At 32.1% G+C, this 18,741-nt stretch overlaps 4 protein-coding genes across 5 annotated transcripts; 2 read left to right on the top strand and 2 right to left on the bottom strand.

Moving 5' to 3' along the window:
• The first annotated feature begins 415 nt into the window (after positions 1-415).
• Positions 416-3,784, top strand: LOC111285322 (protein STRICTOSIDINE SYNTHASE-LIKE 3-like). Its single transcript, XM_022874701.2, has 4 exons — positions 416-1,006; positions 1,645-1,920; positions 2,562-2,729; positions 3,121-3,784. Exons 1-4 carry the CDS (start codon positions 678-680, stop codon positions 3,521-3,523), a joined length of 1,176 nt encoding a protein of 391 aa, XP_022730436.2. The 5' UTR covers positions 416-677; the 3' UTR covers positions 3,524-3,784.
• A 1,435-nt stretch (positions 3,785-5,219) lies between these two features.
• On the top strand, positions 5,220-7,262 carry LOC111284705 (succinate dehydrogenase subunit 6, mitochondrial-like). Its single transcript, XM_022873568.2, has 3 exons — positions 5,220-5,547; positions 6,078-6,180; positions 6,849-7,262. Exons 1-3 carry the CDS (start codon positions 5,362-5,364, stop codon positions 7,001-7,003), a joined length of 444 nt encoding a protein of 147 aa, XP_022729303.1. The 5' UTR covers positions 5,220-5,361; the 3' UTR covers positions 7,004-7,262.
• Positions 7,263-7,755: 493 nt separating this feature from the next.
• On the bottom strand, positions 7,756-14,866 carry LOC111284704 (E3 ubiquitin-protein ligase RHF2A-like). 2 transcript variants are annotated; one of them, XR_016342749.1, is made up of 10 exons: positions 14,629-14,833; positions 14,083-14,214; positions 13,951-13,997; positions 10,154-10,216; positions 9,930-10,038; positions 9,417-9,811; positions 9,176-9,280; positions 8,705-9,062; positions 8,233-8,293; positions 7,756-8,079 (listed from the first exon to the last, which is right to left on the bottom strand). XR_016342749.1 is itself a non-coding variant. In XM_022873565.2 (9 exons), the coding sequence occupies exons 1-8, from the start codon at positions 14,632-14,634 to the stop codon at positions 8,753-8,755; spliced, it is 1,167 nt and encodes a 388-aa protein (XP_022729300.2). In that variant the 5' UTR covers positions 14,635-14,866; the 3' UTR covers positions 7,756-8,079; positions 8,705-8,752. The 2 variants fall into 2 exon arrangements, 1 of the variants encoding a protein (XP_022729300.2); XM_022873565.2 differs by lacking the exon at positions 8,233-8,293 and having other exon boundaries at positions 14,629-14,866.
• A 1,873-nt stretch (positions 14,867-16,739) lies between these two features.
• Positions 16,740-17,511, bottom strand: LOC111284269 (uncharacterized). The gene has a single exon (XM_022872985.2). It carries the CDS (start codon positions 17,361-17,363, stop codon positions 16,899-16,901), a length of 465 nt encoding a protein of 154 aa, XP_022728720.1. The 5' UTR covers positions 17,364-17,511; the 3' UTR covers positions 16,740-16,898.
• Positions 17,512-18,741: the final 1,230 nt, after the last annotated feature.

Raw genomic sequence — 18,741 nt, 5'->3', positions numbered from 1 at the left:
CATGAGATTATTAAATATTAGTATACAAGGATCTTTAAATGGATGGAGAAATCAAAAAAGATTTTATTGTACTTTAAATTTTCAAAAACTTTTTTTTATTTATTTGCTTATTTCATTATGATTTCGATTTCTTGTCTTACAACATTGCCCTCCTCTCAATCAAATATATATATATATATATATATATTTAGATTTATGAATGTTTAAAAAAACATTATTGTAGTTTTTTTTCCCATAAACAAGCAATTATGGTACTCGATCACTTTCTTTGAAACTAAAACTAAATATTGATGGCCGTTAATTTTTGATAAGTTAATATGTTATTGTATTTGATTTTTAAGATTTCGAGAAAAAAATTAAAATGAATAATAAAATTAAAAATAGAATAAGTTAAAAAACTAAACATCGGTAGTTCACCAATCCCATTTCGTTTATCTACCGATAACCAGGAACTAAAGCCACCAAAAATGAGCTCTACCGGACTCTCTGTCCATCCTTCAACACATACAAACAAAAGGGTTGTTTTGTTTCTTTCTTTCTAGTAAAAAAGAAAGCCCAGCATTATGGATACCCAGGTTTTGATTAAGGCTTAAACTTCACCTGAAAAACTGATCATTTTCTGTTCCAAGTTTTGTTTTGTTTTGTTTTTGTTTGTTTTCTTCTCAGGTTTGCTAGCGATGACTTCAATGGCAATTCTTGGTGTATTGTTTTTACTGCTTGCTCTGTACTGTGGTTTAGACCCTTTTAAGCACAGTGCAATCTCTGAATTTCCTGACTTTGAGGCTTACAAGGTGGATATGCCTTCATGGGAACTGGTTCCGACGGTTAAGGATAAGGATAATTTGCTTCAGAAATCAGAGATTAAGTTCTTGAACCAGGTTCAGGGCCCTGAAAGCTTGGCATTTGACCCTCTTGGGCGTGGTCCTTACACTGGTGTTGCTGATGGTCGGGTTCTCTTCTGGGATGGTGAAAAGTGGAAGGATTTTGCATATACTTCAAGCAATAGGTGAGTTTTCAAGTTCTCGCTTATGGGTTTTTGTTTTTTTCCCATCCATTTTGGTTGTTTCTGTTGCAGACATATGTGGCTTATGTTTACATAGTTGTATTTTGGTAGAAATTTTCATGGAAAATAGGGAATGCCTGCTGCCTGCCTTCATAAAGTGCTGTTAACAAATGTGAAGTATCAGCCTGGGAATCTTCAACCTTCGATTTGTTCGGTCAATTATCATGATAGTTTTCTTTAGTTAAGGAGTTGTATGAGTTTTCAGAAAATGGTTGAACACTGAATTATAGTCCAAATGATTTATGCAGCTCAAAGGGAGTTCATCTTCAATACAGTATAGAGATTTAGGGAACTGTTCCTATTAATCAATAAAGAAAGAAACATGATTTCTTTGAACTTTCCTTCTTTATTCTCTAAGTTAGTAAATTCTGGCTGTGTAAGGTTAGTCATAGTTGTATAGTATTTATTCCATATTGGATGGCACATGACATTAGAAAGTTGGTCTGGTTGTCTGTTTTGCTATGTGTTTTTCTTGTTGGGTATTTCTTGGAAAAATATCTCCAACAAGAAGCAGTGTTTTTGGCATTTACTATCAAAATCTTGCTCTCATAATCTTTTACCGTATGTAACTTGGGATTCAGGTCAGAACTATGTAATCCAAAGCCATCACCACTGAGTTACCTGCCACATGAGCATATTTGTGGCAGGCCTTTGGGCCTCCGATTTGATAAGAACACTGGTGATTTGTACATTGCTGATGCATATTTGGGGTTATTCAAGGTGGGTCCGGAAGGCGGATTAGCAGTATCACTTGTAACTGAGGCAGATGGGGTGCCTCTCAGGTTTACCAATGACCTTGACATTGATGATGAAGGAAACATATATTTTACTGATAGCAGCAGCAAATACCAGAGAAGGTACGTTTCTGATGATAATTTCCTTTCTAAGATGTGGACAATAATATTATGAAACTCTTAGTGCCTTTGGTAAACTTATGGATTGTTGAAGCATTTTATTGAATCAGAAGGCTTCAAATGCCTCCTAACCTGTTTTCTAGGACATGGAAGAGGAAGCGGGGACACTGTCATTTTGTTGCAAATTTAGTGATACTAACAATCTGCTCCATAGAACAGACTTTGGCTAGGGAGCTTGTTGAGACTGGAGGGTTTTCCACATATGTAGTTATTTGATTTTAGCTTTCAAACTGCTGGTAGTGTTTGTTAGAAAGAAGAAGAAATCTTGGTATAGGTTAGCACTTTTCAATATCCAATTGGTTTCATTGATAAAAATTTCTATATTCTAACCATTGATGTATTGAAATTCTTCTGTACTTAAATATATATGTATAAGTTTAGTTATGCTTATTTTGATTGACATGTGAACCTTCCAAGATGAATTGCCTCTGAGAGTGGAACTGAGCAAATTTTCAGTTTGCTCCAGTAATTTGCATTATATATATATATATATATATATATGTATGTATGTATGTATGTATGTTGCTTCCTTGTAAAATTCCATCATGCGGATTATCAATTAGTACTGACACTGTAATATTCAGGAACTTCATGCAGCTAGTTTTTTCTTCGGAGAATAGTGGGAGGCTTCTGAAGTATAATCTACACACAAAGGAAACCACTGTTCTTATGAGAAATCTCCAATTTCCTAATGGTGTATCCTTAAGCAAGGATGGTTCTTTTCTTGTACTTTGTGAAGGATGTCCAGGCAGGTGAGCTTTACTTCCAAATTTACTCATATTGTTGCTTTAGATGTGCTATACCCAATACAAAAGTTTTTCATTTAGATTCAAATCCAAAGATGGCTTTTAACACTTTTGGATCCCATTTTGCTTTCGACTCATGCCACAAAACCAGATACTGCTAAAAAAAACAGGTAGTGTCTGCTTTAGGAATTTTGAAAAGATCACATTAAAAAAATGGAAGTTGAAACTGATGATCAGAACTCTTTCCTTGTAAAAGTATTTATCATCATTGAATGGTGTTGCTATATGATTCTGTTAAATTTGTACAAATAGGCAATGCTATTATGTGGACAAATCTAACCTTTCTTTCAGTTGGAAAAGTAGCACAATGTGATGGTTTGATGCATATTAAATACAGATTACTCAAGTACTGGTTGAAAGGTGAGAAAGCAGGGACTTCAGAGGTATTTGCCATCTTACCGGGATTTCCCGACAATGTCCGCACAAACAAAGATGGTGATTTTTGGGTAGCAATTCACTGTCACAAGTTCATGTTCTCTCATTTATTGGGATTATATCCAAAACTTAGGAAATTCATTCTCAAGCTCCCCATCTCTTCGAAGATTCAATACCTGCTTCATATCGGGGGTAAGCTGCACGCACTAGTTGTCAAATACAGCCCTGAGGGAAAGCTGTTACAGATTTTGGAGGATAGCGATGGGAAGGTTGTCAAAGCAGTTAGTGAAGTCGAAGAGAGGAACGGCAAGCTATGGCTAGGGAGTGTTCTCATGCCCTTTGTGGCGGTTTACAATTTGGCTTGAGTTGGCGATTCTTTTGCCATACAAAGACTAGCATGGCATGCTGAATGTGGCCATCTTCTTCTAGGCTTTGTTTCCCCTTGAAAAGATAGCATTTATGTTTGTAGTATACACCTTTTAATTTGATATCTAGGTGTATACTTATTATTTGCATGGACTGTATTACAGATAAGAGATAGAATGGATAACTGCATTTACAAGCAAGGAATTGCAAGTATGTCTTGTTTAAACAAAAATGGAAAGCAACTCCTTTCCTGTGCCTGACATAGTTTGTCCTAAAAAATTTTTGCAATTCAGGCAATTTTAATTCTGCTTGAATAGCCTTTCCTTGTCTTTTTAGTCTAATGTCTGAGCAACACAATGAGAATAATTCTCCCATGGCAGGGCTTCATCCTAGATTCTCAAATACAATCACCAAAAGTATGGAGAACAATACCAATAATAATTGAGAAATGCATTGATAGAATCTTTAGTTCATGCAGCCTATATTGCAGAAGACTAAAGACACAATGCTTAAGATTATTATCAGAATTCAGAACATACTGTCTTCATTAATCTACTACTATGGAAAACAAACTTCCAATTTATGGTTTTCGTAAGACTTAATATCCAATATCTTCTCAAAATTTCATTTAGATTATGTTTAGATAGAGTTTATTTCAGTTTGGTCTTAGTTTAGGTCCATGCTAGTCAGATTTTTTTTTTAGATTTTGTGGAAGATGTAATCATTTTAGTATTTTTTTTTTAGTTCGAATCGAGTTTAGGTTTTGGTTTTTTCGAATTTAAATATTTTCAAATTTGAAGGTTTAAACTGTGACTTATATATATATATATATATATAATATTAAATTCGGATAAATTTATATTTCATTGAATGAATTTTCGAATTCAAGTTCATTTTATCACTTTTATTATTATATTCAAATCTTACCACATATAAGTTCAACTTTATGAATTTATTTAGTTTATTTGTCTATTAATTTTTTTATGAATGTAAAATATGATATACGATAAGTTTGTAATAAAAATTTCAGCATGTAAAAAATTTCATAAATTCTATTCTTTACTAAATTTTTTCTCCCAAATTGTTAGATGAAATTTTTTTATTCTTAAATTCATCTTTCAAGTAAAATCTCAGATATATTATTATCAATGCATTGAATTTTTAATAACCTCAAATGAATAATGAGAAAATGAAATTATTATAGTCAATAATTTCGTTGATTAAGGTCGATATATTAAAAAAATTTTAGATGAAATTCTTCAAATAAGTTTGTAAAATTTTTACTGAAAATAATTAAATATAAATTAAAATCATATATTAAAATATTTTATTATATAAATTAAATATGTAAAATAAAAAAATTAATAAATTTTTATATATTTTTTAAATAATTATTCTTAGTGAAAATTTTATCCGTTGAACGAAGTTTTCAATAAATTTTTTTATATTTTTTGATTTTTTCATTAAACTTATTAATTTATCAATTTAAATTTTTTATTAAAATTTTAATTTAAATATTTATGTTCCTCTCTGTTTTAGCGGTCCCAAAAACCTTATCAATTTTTTTTTTGGTCAAAAAACGCACCAGTAATTAAAATATCAATGGTTTACATTAAATAAAGTTAGTAGTAGCGAGTAATTAACAAAATTTTATAATTGAAAAAAATATATATTACATGGGAAATTTTGATTGGTGAGTGCAACAAAAAGACCTAAGCCCACAGCGTACATCCAAGCCGCTCACCCATCTAAAAGGAAGAAGGCCGAGGAATCTGTCTGAGAGAAAGCGAGAGATCAATAAATCCGATTGAAAAAAAAAAAAAAAAAAGAAAAAGAAATGGGCGAGTCATCATCGGAGTCATTCTTGAAGAAGTACTGGGAAGGATACAAAGAATTCTGGGCAGAGCGATTTCCATATACTGATATCTATTCAAAAATCATCAACCGTGATGAGGCTCTTCCTCCTTGGTCTGAATCCGATGTTAACGAGTTCATTGTTTCTGATTCTGTTCACGGCCCCACTGTAATCGTTTCCTTCTTTTTCACTATTTTGGTCTTCATTCTTAGGTTTTTTTTCGTATTGGTTTCTTTGATTTAGTTCAAATTTTAGCAAATTTAATCATTTTTACTGATACCCTTTTCGTTTTTTCTTCTTTTCTACTGATTTTTTGTCTCAAAATTGTTTCTTTAACTTAGTTTTGATATAGGTGGATATGCTTACCATTGGGAGAAATTCAAGATTAGTTTTTTTAAGCTATTTTAATCATTTGTTCCTTGTACCCTTTTCATATTTCTTTTATTCTCCCTGCTTTTCAATGTCAAAATAGTTTTGTTTTGACGGTTGTTGTAGTTAGACATTTTTATTATCAGGGTAGTTTTTGTAGGTTAGAATTAATTGATGGGCTTTCCCTAATTTGCTAAGCAACAATGTATAGTTTTTCGGTTGTTAAAAGGTTGAATAGTATCTCCATATTGTCATTTCACTGCAGTAAGAGCAATACTGCAACATACTTTAGCCTCAAATTGCTTGAATTTCATTGTTTCCTTTTTCAGTTGAAGACTGCTAGGGAAGCAACGAACATTGCCTTAGCAGGAGCTGCTATTGGAGCAATATCAACTGCAGGTTTTGCCTGGAAATACTCAAGGAGTTTACATGGTAATCTACTGCTTATTCTCTACGGTCATATTTTTTTGTACTATTAAGTAGTTGGATGAAAAATTGAAATCTAGTTCGCTATATGAGTATCAAAATACCTTTTCCTTTCAACAATTAGGGGAGCATGTGGGTGGAAGCTCCTTTTGTGGATTACATTATTAAGCCTGGGTGAATATATAAAACTATAGGGAAATTGCGAATGATTTCCAATATGTGGGAGTTGTAATTCTCTTGTTTTCTGTATTCTCCTCGTAAACTGATGTTTGTTAGTTTATTAGTAGTTTTTTTCCTCTCTTGTTGGCCTCTCTAGGTCTTACTGGCTTCTTTGCTGGTTTGCAAGTACTATAAGTATTAGGTGATTATATAGCTTGCTCCATGGCTTGTGGTTTTCCTTTTCTTTCATGCTTTCTTTCTTTCTTTCTGTTTTGTCTAATGAGAAATAGTAATCCAATTAAAGTAGATCAGCCGGAGAAACACAAAAGAGAGGAGAAAATACAATATATGCTGGTATTTCTTATAAAAGAACAGTTGTGCATTCACAAGAACCTCCCTAGTTTGCATTTTGCAATTTTTCCTCTATTACATGTCAGAGTTGGAACTTGGTATGACTGGTTTTATGAGACAAATTGAAGTTGTTCTAAGCTTCTCACCACTATTTTTTCTCTCAGGTGCCGGACTGTCGTTTGCAGCTGGAGCTGTTTTTGGTTGGACATTTGGACAAGAAATTGCAAACCACTGGTATCAACTCTACAGATTGGACACAATGGCTGCACAAGTCAAATTTATGGAGTGGTGGGAAAACAAGTGTCAGAGGCGGTCTTGAACTTAGCATGATGTTGAGAACGGCACCAAGACTTGGTTTTGCTTAATAATGGCGGCATGTTGAAAATGTAATGTTTGGTTCGATGCTTTGGCATTTTGTTAGAAACTTTGCGTTGAGTTTGAAGGATTTACAGTCATTATTCTACTTTTAGAATCAAATTGATGAAAGCAGTTGTTTACAATACATGTCCTAATAAGTTACTGCATTTCTGCAATGGTTGGTATGATATAAAATTTTCTTCTGCACTTTGACAAAGTTATTCGTAAATGTGCAAAGCGTTTCTCTTGGTCAGGGGCATTAACTTTAACAAATCAGCATATTATCCCAGTTGTCAAGCAATCTCAAGGCATTGTTCTATCATTTAAACTTGTTTGGAAATCGTTCAACCTACTCCTGCTGACAAAAACTTGGCAGTACTTACAAGAGGCTTTCCATCAAGTGTGAAGCAAGACGTTCTGTTGCCATCTGATCATCCCAATTTTACTTTCATAAAAATTCTTCGATTGGTGGAGACTGGGCAATCATCTGCCACATAGGGTCGGCATTCTAGGCAGGTCATCATTGCTCGTTACTTCCACTTGAAACTCAATTTGGTGTATCGTCAAATTGTAGCTAAATGGTGGAATATTTCTTTTATTAAAGTTCATTGAGACTCACTATCGATTTTTGTATATTCATAAGTTATAGAGTACCACATATTGTGTTGAAAATCTGAACAGCATTTAACAGCGTTAAAACAGAACAAAGCCCCCTGAATCAAGGTACTAAGAAGCAATATTATTACAGGGATAATGTTCGTGTGTGCTTGTTAAAAGGTGTATAATCCTCATGAAAGCTCATCAAGCTAGAATTTGTCCCATCTTCAAGATCTTCAACACTTCGCCTAGAATTATATATTCATAAATAAAGTTAAGAACATAAACTGATTTACATAATCTGTTCACGACAAATATAACTTTTTTTTTTCAACATATTTTGTTCTGAATCAGTTCTCGATCACCAACTGATCTCTTCAGATGTCCAAGGATATAAAGAATGGCTGGAAAAGGAGGGCAACACATCCATCAAAAACATATCTGGAAATAGAACATTTAACCCAGTATCAGACACAGACATGTCCATTAAGAATTGAAGTAACAACATCAAGGTAATGTCACGGCAATAAAACAAGATAAGAACAGTGCGGCAATAGCTTGGTGATAAAACAAAGTGTGAGAAAGTTGGAATACTTTTATCAGCATGCTATTGCAATGTTCATGTCTGGTACAGTCAGTATCCAAATTTACGTATCTGCAGTTTTATACCATTAAGTACTATTAAAAGCTGAAATAAATTATAATATTTATATATTTAAAAGTTTAACCAATTCAACTTGACTCTTGGGAGTTATGTGTAATTAAAAATTCATGAATGAATTAATAAGGGGCAACAAAACATCTGGAATGATAAGCACTAGAGATCAAATGAAAGAAGCATAATAGAAAATACTACTAACTCATTAAAGATTACAAAAGATATAGATAGAAAAAGAGTAACAGAAGAAGATATCAATTAAGAGAGAGAATGATAACCACATGGTACCAATCATCGAAGCAATAGTCAATTTCAATAACATTATAAGGGAACGTATATCAGAAAAGATCATCCATATTCTATATACAGCGATTGAAAATCAAGCAAAATTTTAACAACTCAGGTTACCTTTGATGCTAAAACATTTTTCAGTTGATGAAGTTACTGAAACAATACTTAATTGGAAGCAGAACTAGCAGCACATGAGGCTTGTGCACTGGTTTCAGTCAAAGTAGTTTCTCCACCAGCATCTGATATCTGGTGGTTATTTGATTCTGGATTAGACCTATCTTCCAAACTGCTTGATACAGTAGCCGTGCTGGTTCCACTATCTCTGGTTTCTAGACGCTCCATCATGCGCGAGACTGTTGCAATGCCAGCATTAACCTCTCTCCTAACTTCAGAACCAAGATCTGCCATGGAAGTGTTGCGAGAGAAAAATCTCTCCTTCCACCCCCTTGTACTCTTTGAAATCGACTCCTTGTATCTTAAAAGATCCATAAATCAAAATATAAGTGCAAATTTATAATAAATCATGTAAAAGAAAACATCAAAATATCACCCTAGATTAAATCTCAAATGTCTGAATATGACCGGTACCTCATCGAAACGGCATTAAACCTCGATTTTAATGATTCTGAAAATGACTGGAATTCTGAAGGTCCTGCTCTATCTTGACTATTAGGAGATGACTGATTAGGAGACCTCCAGAAAGAGAACAATGGAAGATATTATTGTGATCAGCGTAAAGCAAGGCTAAAAAATGCATTGTAAACATCATCTGAGACAACTACCTAATAACAGGAACATATGGTGAATCACGTTAGAGAACAGCAAGTACCTATTGTTCAAGGGATTCCCTTGATCATTGACCAAAAGAACACTGGAGCGAGATGCCGAGGCAGACTGCTGATCAGCTCGGGCAGAAGGTACAGGAGTAATTGATACCGAAGATTCTTCCCCCACTGTTGTTGCAGGAGAGGAAGGAGTGCCAACAGCAATTGCGGGGGCTGGCTGACCTTCTCTCTGAGTTGGTGACAATGAAGATAAAGGACCACTAGAGGGTGCATTAGGATGAGCTGAAAATACCAAGAACTGTGGACGACCTTGAGCAGTTGACCTATTCCTCAGACCTTCCCTTCTTGCAATGTGACGTGCTCGCCCCATTGCAGCAGCAGCAGCCAAGTGCTGGATTATACGCTCCTCAAGCTCAGCATCATTAGCCCCCACAGGCAGCTACATTGAAAGCAACCCTATGAGTATGGCTCTTTATCTAGGAATTGGACTTGATTCAATTTATTGATCATAAAAATCAGGTTGCTAGACATCTAAATAGCAGATCAGAAATACAAACATGTTGTAGTTCAAAATCCCCCAGAGTTGGATGATGAAATATGGTTGCATTTCTAGAGGGATTGAACCTAAAATTCCTTTCACGTACAACTGCCTCAAGCAACTCCTGGCTGCCAAAGCAAGAGAAATGATTAGGCATGTAATACACATCAACAAGAAGAATCTGGAGAAGTAAATAAAAAAAAAAAAAAAAATAGGGAAACAAAATATAGATGAAACACAAACCTTGTTGGATCTTTCAAGCTAATTGGCTGCCAGCACATGGGGCATTGAGAACTCCTCTGACACCTGAAAGATTAAAATAGTAAAATGAAAAATTAAGATAATTATCTTTTTGAGTTTCCTTCCCTTTCTGATAAGTAGAATGAACTCATTTCATATCTCATATAATGATATGAACTTCGAACATACAGGCCATAAATTGGCATCAGATTCTTTTATCTAGTGAAATGATTGCAGCTCAAGAGGGTCATAAAGTTCTTGTAGCATGTAATTATTTTATCATCCACAACCTAGAATAATTGAAGTTGTCAATGATTTTTTTTTTTTTTACAAATTCTACTAAAGCATCCAATCTAATGGAAAACATACTTCAAATGTGAAGCTTTCCATTTTAAAATCTATGTTAGAATTATAGATTGCTGACATGAACTATTTCTGATATTGAATGGCAATATGGTAGAAGAAAAGCTGGCACTTTAAATTGGAGATGTCACTCGCCCATGACATCCAAAACAAATCCTCTCTAATACTCTCTTACATTCCAATATTCCATATTTTCTTCAGTATTAGAATAAACAAAATTTCGGAAATATTTATCTCCACAAACCATTGTGAGAACAGCTTCAAAAACCCTTCACTAGGACATCATAGCTCTAATATATTTCTCTAAACACCTTTATTTTATCATCATACTCTACATTTCTGTTCCTTAAGAAAAATCCTTTGATAGTGGTAAGGGTAGAGGTAAAGAAGCAGTTTCAACAAATAAAAATAATTGACATCGACAAAAATATCATACACACTCAACAACTACCCAAACTTCATTCAACCTAAATAACTCTTATAAACGCCTTAGTTTTTATTTGTTTCTCATTTCTCATAGAATATACTAAAATCTCTTATATAAATTTATGTATGTATCATGCATCATAAGAACATCACAGCATAGAGCAATTAGTCATGAATATAGTCAAATCTTAATTTAGTTTTGACAAACAAAATTGCCATATCTTGGTAAATAAACAAAGCTTATAAGAATATGTCAGTTTGTATAGCCCACATAACGAGATTAATGCAACACAATTTTAGTCAAGAAAGATGGGGAAAAAGAGGGGGGAAACTGAACCATGAACTTAGCCCAGCCATTCATATCCCCCCTTTAGGGGGTTGAACCGGCAGGGCCAGGGCTCAATCCCTGGCTCATACTTAAATATTAGGGGTTATCCCCATTTCCATTGAAGAAAAAAAAGGCTATCATAAAAGACCAAAAGAATTAAAAAAAAAAAAAAGCGGAATTGAACTTTGGAGAAACTTAAAGCCATGTAGAATAACGAACACAAGACAATAGGATTGTTTATCAACTTCAGCATTCCTCCATTAAAGTTGCATAATTAATGAGAGATCCAACTGAAGATTTTTGGAGGTTTTGAGGAAAAGTAATGTCCTGCTAAGAGATCTAGCAATATGCAGTAACTCAAATAAAACATTTCACAAAAAAAAATGAAAAAAAACTCATAGCAACAAACAACAACAATAAACTAAGCCTTATATCACATAACTTTGGGGTCGGCCAAAACTCATAGCAGTACTTAGAATTAAATAATGAAGAAGTGAATTATTCTGCATAAGTCACCGGTTCATCAATCAAAAACAATATGCCTGGGTGCAAGATGCAGAGCATTTTACAATATCTGCTACTCTGACCAAAATACTTACCACATGCTGGCCTTATGGTCATACAAAATTGCGTGGTCATGTTAAACTTGAATAGGCCAATCCCCAACACACACAAAAATTTTAAGCATTTAGGAATTCATATATTTTCACAATAAGTGCCTCATCTCCAAATAATTTCAAGAGCTATTCCTACCTAGGATTGGTTCGCAAGGTACTCAAAGAAAAGGCATATGAGGCTTTCACCAAATTTTCAACTTGGTTTACGATATGGTGTTGCATTCTAGTAAAGTGGACTGTTGAGGCTTAGAAAACAAGGTTATTTCAGTGAAATATTTCTGGTGAACAAAGGGGGTAACATAAAGGGAATAATTGAGAGAACTGCCTCCATCTTAAGTGAACAAAGCAGGAAGGCAGATTTCATAAAGACCATAGAAAAAAAAAAAACAGTTCACTGCTTTAATATACTTTATCATTCCTTACAGAATCAGATAGTGGGGAATTAGTAAACAAAACTCAAGGGAGGAAAAACATTCTATGGAAAGCATTATGGAAGCTCATGGCACGTACTATGACACCTTTTTTGCATAAGAAGAATCTTGAGGAAGAGTTTTAATCATACATGACCTTAGAAAGAGGAGAAAAATTATTCCGTCAATATTTCCTCCGTAAGGCAGCAACTAATTGGTGCTTCATCTTCTAAATGGTTGTCTTGAGAAGACAACTTTGGTCTTAACTGATGCTATTCTGGACATAGCAGGTTCAATTGAGAAGGACCAGAGGAGTTGTGGGCTTGGGAAGTGTACAAGCTTGTAAAGATAGATGTAGAGTGGTAGATTTGATCCCTTCCTCCACTTTTTGGCTTTTCTGGAGGGAAATAAAATTGAAGGGCATTCAAGTTCACTTTAACAATATAAAAAGCTCTTGCTTTCAAGATCTTTTTTTTTCTTTTTGTACATAAGCTTCCATGGCCTAATACTCCATTATTATCATTTGATAGTCGTTCATAAATCATTACAGTACATGATGCTATCGGTTTCTTCTATCTACTATCTTTTATAAAAAGGCCTTCCACATGCGTTAGCATCCCCTTGGTGCTCGTCAAGGCTTTCACTCATTTCACTTATCAAAAGAAAAGGAAAAGGAATAGTAATAAAAAAAAGAGAACGTATTTTCAAGTAGAAGCATTTCTGGAACATAAAAGAAATATATGACATTCACCAATTAATTATTCCTCAAAATGCCCAATACTAGAACAACACATACAACCTTCCTACTTCAACAGTAATAATGCGAAGTCCTACTACTTAATCATTTTAGAAAGTTTCACCCAAAAAATCTAATTTAAAGCCCTAATTTTTTAATCTATCCCCCAGAATCCTTATTTTTAGATCCCTTAACCAGTCTCTAACACCAACATGCACATAATATTCCTTTCTTCATAGAAAGCATCTTAACTCCCTGAAGCTCTCTTTTACAATGTAATGGAATTCAAAATAATCAGTTAACATTTAACATGAGTAATTTTAACTTTCATGGACAAACAGCAGTACACATCAGGCATAATCAACAATTCACAATGCTTCCATAGCATGAACATGAAGTTAAGCCAACAATGTTAATGAAGGTTTGATCTCTTTTATGGTGATCAAAAAATGAAATGGACAATGTGCTTTAATAATTCAAAGTCACACCCTAATATTGCCTCTAACCTGCCTGCATGCTAGACCTAGGCAACTAAAATACAACTCGATTCTTCTTAAGCATCATATTTAGTTTATCTATTCTGTTATATTTACAAAGCTCCTCACTTTTAAAACACTAAAAAGAACTTGGAATGCAAAGCATAAAAGAACTTGCACTGCATAACATAAAACAATATCAAATCCAAAATTCTAAATCAGAAGGCAAGAGCGCCAGCTAAATTAAACCTTTCCCAGTTTTACAAGTCTAGTCAATTTGAGAATTTTACTAAATTAAGTCATCTCCCTGACTGATATATAAAGTAAGTAGATAGCCGCATTCAAGATCAAAACTAGATCATCCAGACATTACTACTCACATATGCAGATATAAAAAATTAAAAACTAAAATGAATTTTATAAAATAGATAAGGATTAAACTACCATTCGAGAATGCACTGAAGATGAAACTCGTGCTTGCAGCTGGTCACCTGTAAGTGATGCAACAAACAAGGATCAAAAAATTTCCATTCAAATATCAAACAGATACGAACCAAACTTTTCAGGCATACATACTGTCGATGGATCACTTTCACAAAATTCTTCAAGGCATATACTGCAAGCATCATCACAAGCATCCTGAATTCCCCCTTCCACAAAAGCTGCCGCAGAGGTTAAATGCGCCTCAGACTTGGTATCTTCCGTCCCCTACAAGGCCAAAAACCAAAGCATCTATTTTTAATCTCAATTTCAAATGAAACTAACATAGCCTTAGGTACAAAATTAAACCAACAGTGACCAATAAAGAAATTCAACACCTTGATAAAAAAAAATCCACCAAAACAGTCCATACATAATCAACACTGAAGACATAGACAACACACTGATCAGATTCATAAAATCAGTCACTTAACAAAAGATCAACAAAATTAAGCCTAAAAATTTTAAAAAAAAAATTCACTAAAACAGAAACTCCAAAATTCAGAATAGATATTAAAAAAATCCATAAAATTCACCAACTTTTCCCATAAATTCTTAAACTTTATCTCCATTTTCTCACCAACCAAACAACCCAAAAAAACCCAGAAACAAAATCAATGAAACACCCAGAATTTACTTTACCTCCATTTGAGAGTTGAAAAGAAAGTTATCCAGTAGATCGATTAATATGACAGGGTGGGTTTTACAAAAAAATCCTATTTTCTTTTTAGTAGATTGGGCAAAAGGGAAGACTTTGAATTTGGGTTTTTTATCTTTTTTTTTTTTTTTTCTTTTGGGAAGAATCGATGAAAGGAATGACTTTTTACTACATTACGAAGAGGGTGACGAGAAGACCTGGGAAAAGGGTAGCGGAAAAAGTGAACAAAAAAGCGGGGTTGGGTAGCATGTGTGGTTTTTCGGCACGTGGAAACTTCAGTGTAATGTCTTAGACGATTATTTCTATTATCATTCTGTCACACTCACACTGCAGTGACTTCGCTTTAAGTAACAAAGCATGTTACTGATGTCGGCATGGAAAATGGTAAATACAATACTATGTTTGAATAATTAAATTTATAAATAATAAAATAATAGCAGTACTTAATATTTTTTGTAACTTACATTTATGAATTTTTTTTGATAATTTTATCAAATAACTCTATGACTGGTTGGCATTTTTTTACTGTATTTGGCTTCTTTAAATATGTAAAATATATTAGAATTACATCCGCGCAGCCGAATTTTGTTACAGGATATTTTTTTAATATATTTAAATATAAAAAATAAAATTTTTATATTAAATTTTAATAGATGATAATATATAAATAAATATAAGTTTATTTATTTTTCATAAAATTATAACTTAATTATATATAAATATAATTTTATTAAATTAAAATATTAAATAATATATTTATTAATATAATATAAATATAAATAAAATATACTTTTTATATATCTCAATAAAAGCCGACACAAAATATCTCAAATTCAGTAACTTGATCTAAATTATTTAAAGAGGCAAAACTGAATTAAAGTTTTATTAAAATAATCATATTAAATTGAAATTTGTTGGGTATAAATTGTTTTGTTATTTATGCATTTACTATTTTTTTTTTTACAAATTTAGTTAATTTATATACCAACAATCAAGTTTTTTAATTTTACAAGTAAGATTAAAATAATAACATATATTTTATTTTTTTAATTAATTTTTTATTTTTTAAATATATATTAAGAGATATATATCAATATCTTAATTTTGATTATGAAATTAAAAACTCCGTAATTAATATATTTGATAATTTATAATAAACAAAATTTTAAAAAAATGATAAAAAATTAAATGAGATAACAAGAGAAATATATATTTTTATATACTAAACTGAGATTTAATATCCAAAATTTTATTCGGACTCAAACTCAATTTAAAAAAAATCTTAACATAATTATCTTAAATTAAAATAAAGTATGTCAATTAGATTAAATTAAATCAAAATTTATATACGAATTAATTTTTTATTTATATTTTAATAAATTTTTTTATTATAAAATTTATTTAATAAAAAATAAAAAAAAATAAAAGAAAAAAAGGAATAAAAATACAAAAGCTTTAAAGCGAAAATGAAAAAAAAATTGTTGGTGTTACGTGAACAATCAAGATGAAAGAAATATCTTGAAACCATCTCCAACTGACCCTACTTAAAAAAAAACTAAATTTAATCTTAATTTTTTAAAAACGCACCGATGTTGAATCTGTGCAAATCAAACAAATTGAATACAAATTATTCTATCCTCTTATCTCGATCGATTTTTTTATAAAATTAATTAATTAAAAAAAATTAGAGAATAAATGAAGAAAGAAGTACCACGTGGGTTGTCTCTTCCCTCGTTTACTATAAAATTAAATTTTAAATTTTAAAAAACAAATGTTGTTATGCACGGTTAAAAAAAAAAACTATTCTAAAGTATATTATTTAAAGTAGCCTATAAATGTTATCATGCACACTAAAACATGACTATTATAAATGTAATTAGTTAATATATGAAAAAAAGTTCACTGTATAACACCATTTTATTTGCAACGAAGGTGCAACTCACTAAGCAAAGCACAATGTTAGAGAATTTTTTTTAAATCACTGCTTAAACCTAAATTTTTTTGCTTTTAAAAATAATCAAGTATCAATTAAGGTTGACTCTACCAATTTGTATCCAATTCAAAGTCCTTACCCTATTTACACTACTCACCAAAATCTTAAATTTCAAGATTTTTTTTAATTATAATTCAATCAAAATTCAAATATGAGACAAAACCTCTCTAATTTTTTTTTTTCATATCCACAAAAATAAAAATTTTCCGAAGGTCTCATATACTGACGGAGTGTATATTTAATTCCACTCGTACTGACACGTCACGTCTCTATCTGCGAATGACTCCTCCAAAATCCAGTCCCATGAAACCGGTCCCACATCTCATTTTCAAATTCTACTGCTCCCGTGGACCCATCATCATGATCATCAACCCCATGTCGCTCCCCTTTCCCCACCATCCGATGCAGTTCAGCCTCCAACTCCTCCCTCGTGGGCCTGCCCTGAGCCGGGCCCGATAAGTCCTGATTCTTCGCCTTCAAACGCTGTCGTTTCGTCCTTTTCCAAGCCTTCTTACAAAGTCCAGTGGGAACTTTAAAAAGACCCAAAACAAGCAGCTCCATGACGCTACATGGACAGCAACAACACACCGCCGCGCACTCCGCCGCCGTGCCACCGACCACTTCCCCGAATTTCTTCCCTTTTCTCGCCGTCTTCGGATCCTCCGATATCAATAACTGTTGCCTCCGTGTCACAGGCGGTGATCTTATCAAAACCTGACGACTCATATTCAACCAACAGGGTATTTAATTCTCCCTATATTCTCACTCAAAACAAAAAAAATTAAAGCGAGAAAAAAAGGCTAAAGAAAACGAAAAGGGTGATTTTGAAAAGAAGAAAATACGGGAGAAAGTAATTTTTGATTCATTTTGAATGGGATTTTCTGATCAATCAAGAAAGCAAAGAAGATGAAGGAAAAACAGGGAATATAAGAGATAAAATTGAAGAAAAAAAAGGAAAATCCAGTTAGGAAATCAAAGAGGTATTTTTTTTCTTTTACAAAACGGAGGAATTGCCGGGAAAATCGAAAGAAAATTCCATGGGTTATTTATTTTCGTTTTCTTAACTTGGTTTATTTCAAATATTAAATACTAACCAAAAGAAGCCGCTTCATTATAAAATGGAAGACTCCGGGAGGTTTAATATGGTTTGGACATTTGGTTTTCCAATAAATATTTTGATAAGAGCACCTCTACATTAAATACATAATTATACTTTTTTTGTATTTAATTATATTTTTTTAATTCTAATTTATCCTTAATTTTTGACTTCCACACTCTATTTTCGTAATTCAAGGAGTAACTAATATATTTTTCCGTAATTTTTAAAAATATATATTAATTAATAAATCAATGTAAATTAAAACTCAATTTAATAAATCAATATACGTGACATCAAAATTAATACTCAATTTACTTTAATTATTTTTTTTCTTAAGTTTTAACGAATTTATTCAGTTATAGATAAAAAAGAATTATGTAATAATAATTAACATGTATCAAGAAAATATTGCATCTCGCTGTGAAAGTCTTAAAACCTATTAAGCAAGAATAAGTTCTCAATAATTAACAATTTTACTCATAAAAAATTATTTAAAATTTTTTTTTAAATGTTGGTTTTAATAATATGTAAAAATTACTTATGACTTTTGTCATAAGGAAAATAATGACCATACATTTGTGGGGAGTATTTTATAATTAATTAATTAAACTAAAATTAATTTATCAATTGCTACTTGCACAATATAGAAAGCATTTCCATCAATGAATATTTCAAAGATTCGTTTATGTAATATAATGAGGATCAATTTGAAATAATAGCTTAATTGTGTATGTTAAAAAAATGTGTTTAAAATATTGATAATTAAGGGTCGTTTTGTATTATTGTATGTTTTTTTATTTTATATTTTTAAAATTTTATTTTATTTTATTTTAATTTAAAAACATATTTAGATAAAATATTTTTATTATAAAAATAAAGCAAAGACACAACAAAAAAGAGAAAGCAATTAAAGTTTTTAAATCCAAAAGCGTAGAGGTTCGATTTTTGTCAAAAACAAAAATTTTAAACTGTAGCAACACTGTAGTCAAATGGGTGAACGTACGC

Source organism: Durio zibethinus, chromosome 6 (assembly GCF_047325235.1).
Source record: "Durio zibethinus cultivar Kanyao isolate XHJ-2024 chromosome 6, ASM4732523v1, whole genome shotgun sequence".
NCBI classification, from domain to species: domain Eukaryota; kingdom Viridiplantae; phylum Streptophyta; class Magnoliopsida; order Malvales; family Malvaceae; genus Durio; species Durio zibethinus.
This window is presented reverse-complemented; position numbering and strand designations above follow the sequence as displayed.

What these genes read in the sequence shown, in the direction of transcription:
- LOC111285322 (XM_022874701.2), top strand. Translation starts at nt 678, where the DNA reads ATGACTTCAATGGCAATTCTTGGTGTATTGTTTTTACTGCTTGCTCTG. An exon ending in GCATATACTTCAAGCAATAG is followed by an intron (nt 1,007 to 1,644) that starts GTGAGTTTTCAA and finishes CTTGGGATTCAG; the next exon opens with GTCAGAACTATGTAATCCAA. An exon ending in AGCAGCAAATACCAGAGAAG is followed by an intron (nt 1,921 to 2,561) that starts GTACGTTTCTGA and finishes TGTAATATTCAG; the next exon opens with GAACTTCATGCAGCTAGTTT.
- LOC111284705 (XM_022873568.2), top strand. Translation starts at nt 5,362, where the DNA reads ATGGGCGAGTCATCATCGGAGTCATTCTTGAAGAAGTACTGGGAAGGA. An exon ending in ATTCTGTTCACGGCCCCACT is followed by an intron (nt 5,548 to 6,077) that starts GTAATCGTTTCC and finishes TTCCTTTTTCAG; the next exon opens with TTGAAGACTGCTAGGGAAGC. An exon ending in ATACTCAAGGAGTTTACATG is followed by an intron (nt 6,181 to 6,848) that starts GTAATCTACTGC and finishes TTTTTCTCTCAG; the next exon opens with GTGCCGGACTGTCGTTTGCA.
- LOC111284704 (XM_022873565.2), bottom strand. An exon ending in GTGAAAGTGATCCATCGACA is followed by an intron (nt 13,998 to 14,082) that starts GTATGTATGCCT and finishes CATCACTTACAG; the next exon opens with GTGACCAGCTGCAAGCACGA. An exon ending in GGGAATCCCTTGAACAATAG is followed by an intron (nt 9,281 to 9,416) that starts GTACTTGCTGTT and finishes CTCTTTCTGGAG; the next exon opens with GTCTCCTAATCAGTCATCTC.
- LOC111284269 (XM_022872985.2), bottom strand. Translation starts at nt 17,363, where the DNA reads ATGAGTCGTCAGGTTTTGATAAGATCACCGCCTGTGACACGGAGGCAA.